General features: G+C 37.4%; 1 protein-coding gene across 1 annotated transcript; it reads left to right on the forward strand.

Annotated features, from left to right (window-relative positions):
- The first annotated feature begins 301 nt into the window (after nt 1-301).
- sst1.1 (somatostatin 1, tandem duplicate 1) lies at nt 302-1,716 on the forward strand. Its single transcript, XM_051862300.1, has 2 exons — nt 302-553; nt 1,207-1,716. The coding sequence occupies exons 1-2, from the start codon at nt 308-310 to the stop codon at nt 1,411-1,413; spliced, it is 453 nt and encodes a 150-aa protein (XP_051718260.1). The 5' UTR covers nt 302-307; the 3' UTR covers nt 1,414-1,716.
- The last annotated feature ends 2,001 nt before the right edge of the window (nt 1,717-3,717 follow it).

A 3,717-nucleotide genomic window follows, 5' to 3' on the forward strand; every position in this document is an offset into this window, starting at 1 on the left:
CTTTACATTTTCATTAGGTAGGCTATGATTATAGTGTTTTGTAAGTGATTTCAGGTTTTACTATACTTGTGGGTAGACTAGGTCCCTACAGGTAAACTACAGAGACGAAATACAGTATGCCATAGTTTGTGTTCTAGGTCGAGTACGATCGCAGGTTAAATCGATCATTAATCCCTTTCACCTTCAGTAGGTTTCACGCCCCTAATCGATGTCATCTTTGTCACTCAGCATCACTCAAACGCACGCGGAGGAAACCCCCCTTGCCTCCTGACGTCAGTCGGATCGTTTAAAAGGCAACCTTGGAGGAATGATCTGCAACAGAAGGAGCAAAGTGAAGAGGCAACTTACAGTTAGCGCAGCGCTACCCGACGCATCTCTCTCCTTTTACTTTTCCACCAAATCAATACTTTCAAAGATGCTCTCCACGCGTATCCAGTGCGCACTGGCGCTCTTGTTCCTCGCGCTCGCCGTCAGCAGCGTCTCAGCAGCACCGACAGACGCCAAACTCCGCCAACTTCTGCAGAGATCTCTCCTCAACCCGGCTGGAAAACAGGTAAATTACTTGAATTGTTTGGCTAATTTTATAGACATTATAAATTACTTCAGATTGAGTCAAAATGTTCATATTATCTCTGATACGGCAGCAAACAAACAAAAGCACTGTCCATGGTGCTGAAATGGACGGAAACATCTGCAAAGTTCTACAATTTATAAAGAATATATAGATATATATCGTTTGAACTTACATAACGCTGATTATGATTAATATAATCTCATGCTAACTTAAACTGATGCTCATGTTTTTCATGGTCCAGAACATTAGGAATCAGAAAAAGCTACAAATGTCAATTTCCATGGCAGAAAAAAAGAGATAAATAAATATATGCAAGATATAATATGTATAAATAACCATTAGTTAAAGATTATAGCCTACATATAAAGCACGGAAATATAGTCAGTGATTGGCAGATGTCAGACAGTACGACTGAAGTTAAAAGAGCAAAAGTTTCAAACTATTGTTTTATGTAACACAACGCTGATATAAAACTAAATGAATGCCTAAAACTATTGAACAATTATTCGCTTAGTGGAAACGTTCATTTCGATATTTCTCTCTTCGCTTTATCGGACGGACCGTAACAACAAGTGATGTGAGTAAATATTCTAAAGTTTGTTTTTTCCTCTCTCTTTTAATTTCATTATCAGGAACTCGCAAGATACACACTTGCAGATTTGCTCTCAGACCTCGTGCAAGCAGAAAACGAAGTGCTGGAGCCCGAGGATCTGTCTCGCGCTGTGGAGAAAGATGACGTTCGTTTGGAGCTCGAGCGCGCCGCCGGTCCCATGCTGGCACCTCGCGAGCGCAAAGCCGGATGCAAGAACTTCTTCTGGAAAACTTTCACGTCGTGTTAATTTCTCACCGCAAAGCGTTTCCTTTCGACTTATTCTTTTTCTTTTCTTTTTTTACTCCTTCGTATTTCTTTTTTTCCCGTCTTTCAAATATGCTTCATCCTATCCAAACTGTATATAAGAAAATAAAAGCGGTTATATTTGTCGTTCAAAAACGATGATAGCTCTCATTGACTATGTTTTTCGAGGCTATTGATGTGTCATCGGAAAGAATGTTTTACGAATGTGTGCAAATCTGCTTTTAATTGTACTTTAGCAGATATCACTATTTTTAATTGTTTGTTGGAATAAAATCTATGTTTCAGAGCCAATGCATAATGCAACTTTTTCCCATAAACTTTAACACACAGACCATACAACACCACATTGCACTTCATTATCTAGGATAGACGTTTAGTGTATAAAAGCCAAGAAATCTGTCCAAAGATATAACCGTAAAATAAAGGAAGCCCTCTTTCCAGGAAGAAGAAGTTTTATATAGATGTATTCAATAATTCTCCACAATTATTTCACTGAACAGATATGCAATGGTAAATATAAATAAAGTAGTGGCAGGTGTGATCTGGCAGCTTATCAGTTTATTGGTGACCTGCACTGCGTGGAATGTTTCAGAGCCATTTAAGAGCCAGAGAGAGCCAAAGTGACTGTGGAAGAAGGAGAGATAGGAGAGAGAGAGACTGTTGGCTGGTGAATCATAGAGGCTCTTAATAACCTTTGGTTTTCAGCATTAAGAGATTCAGTTAAGAAAGCTCTCAAACAATTATGGTTGTGTGTGTGTGTTCTTGTATTGTTTATGAGGACACAAATGTGTATAATGACATGGGTATTACAACGTAAACATGGTTTATGAGGACATTTCCTGTGTCCTCATAAACCAAATGGCTTAAAATACATACTAAACAGTGTTTTTTTGAAATTCAAAAAAATGCAGTTTTCTGTGATGGGTAGGTTTAGGGGTAGGGGTAGTGTAGGGGGATAGAATATACAGTTTGTACAGTATAAAAACCATTACGGCTATGGAATGTCCTCACAAAGATCGCAAAATAAAACCTGTGTGTGTGTATTTCTGCCAGTTGACAGGTCTGTGTGTGTGTTATCTCCCTGTGCAACCTGGTCTATAGTGGAATACAAAAAGTGAGATTGACAGCCAGGAAGAGCAGCCATCAGAAACGGGGACCACCGTTATATATTATGAATGTGTCATGTTCAGTGTTTTTTCATTTGACACATATATGGCCTCTGCTCTTTCTGCCCTCATTCTGGGTATGTGCAGTTACATTTAAAACACACCATTATCTCTGACATTTACAGAAAAAGGACATAGAAAGACAGCAGGTGCAATTCACTCTCTGGTTGTTTTACTCTCTTCTTCTCCTGGTCTCCCTGATTTCACACATCCCTTAAATGTATATACAAGGACAACCAGGAAACTATAAGCTCATATTTAGAGTTTTGTGTGCATTCTTTTGCTTTTTTAAAATAGTTTCTCCTTGAAAATTAGTGTAAATCATATATGCCAAATTGGTAATGTTATTTTGCAGCACAGTGTTAATTATTTTGCAAGGAAACCTAGTGAATTGAGTTCTCATTCAAGTCCACTATATGTATCTATATATCGATATCTATCTATATATCTATTTTGTGGACTTGAATATATATAAAAAATAAAATAAGATTATAAATATGGATAAACCTATTTATGGCTGTATTTTTAAAGCGCAGATGAGCGGAAATATGGAAATAAATGTTTGCATAAACGTGTCAGAAAGATTGTTCAGGCACGTTTTTTTTTTTTATATAAAAGAAATGAACAGAAAAACTATTTTATTACCTTTTTTTATTATTATTTTTATATATTATTTTCAATATATTGTGTGGCAACACCCTCTCTATTCTTTTATGGGGGTTCATATCCACCCACCCACGTACAATGTCTCTTGTTCAGAAGACGTCAGTACCTACACCGCTCATACAAATACACACACAGACCAAAAAAAAAAAAAAACCTTTTAAACGGTTCACATTTTCATGTCACACGTCACACAATCCTGACATCTGCCTCTGAGCTTTTAAAGTGATTAGAAAGCCTTCAATGCACTTCAATACGACACTCTGCAGCATCTCCATTTATTAGAGCTAATTAAAGACTTTAAAAGAAGTCTTAAGAGTCTGTCGCATTTAATTCAATCTACAAGTGCCAATATTGCGTCCTAAAGTGGCTAATTCATTTTTAGGGGCTTGTGTGAAAAGGTAGGCAGATTTCCGGGGGCAACGGGTGGTGTCGGGTTGTTCTTTCTGCATGTTTAA

Source organism: Ctenopharyngodon idella, chromosome 15, assembly GCF_019924925.1.
Source record: "Ctenopharyngodon idella isolate HZGC_01 chromosome 15, HZGC01, whole genome shotgun sequence".
Lineage (NCBI taxonomy): Eukaryota > Metazoa > Chordata > Actinopteri > Cypriniformes > Xenocyprididae > Ctenopharyngodon > Ctenopharyngodon idella.

Bases quoted from the DNA above. Each gene is read 5' to 3' on its own strand.
- sst1.1 (XM_051862300.1), top strand. From the start codon at position 308: ATGATCTGCAACAGAAGGAGCAAAGTGAAGAGGCAACTTACAGTTAGC. The intron at 554-1,206 runs GTAAATTACTTG...TTTCATTATCAG, and splicing joins TCAACCCGGCTGGAAAACAG to GAACTCGCAAGATACACACT.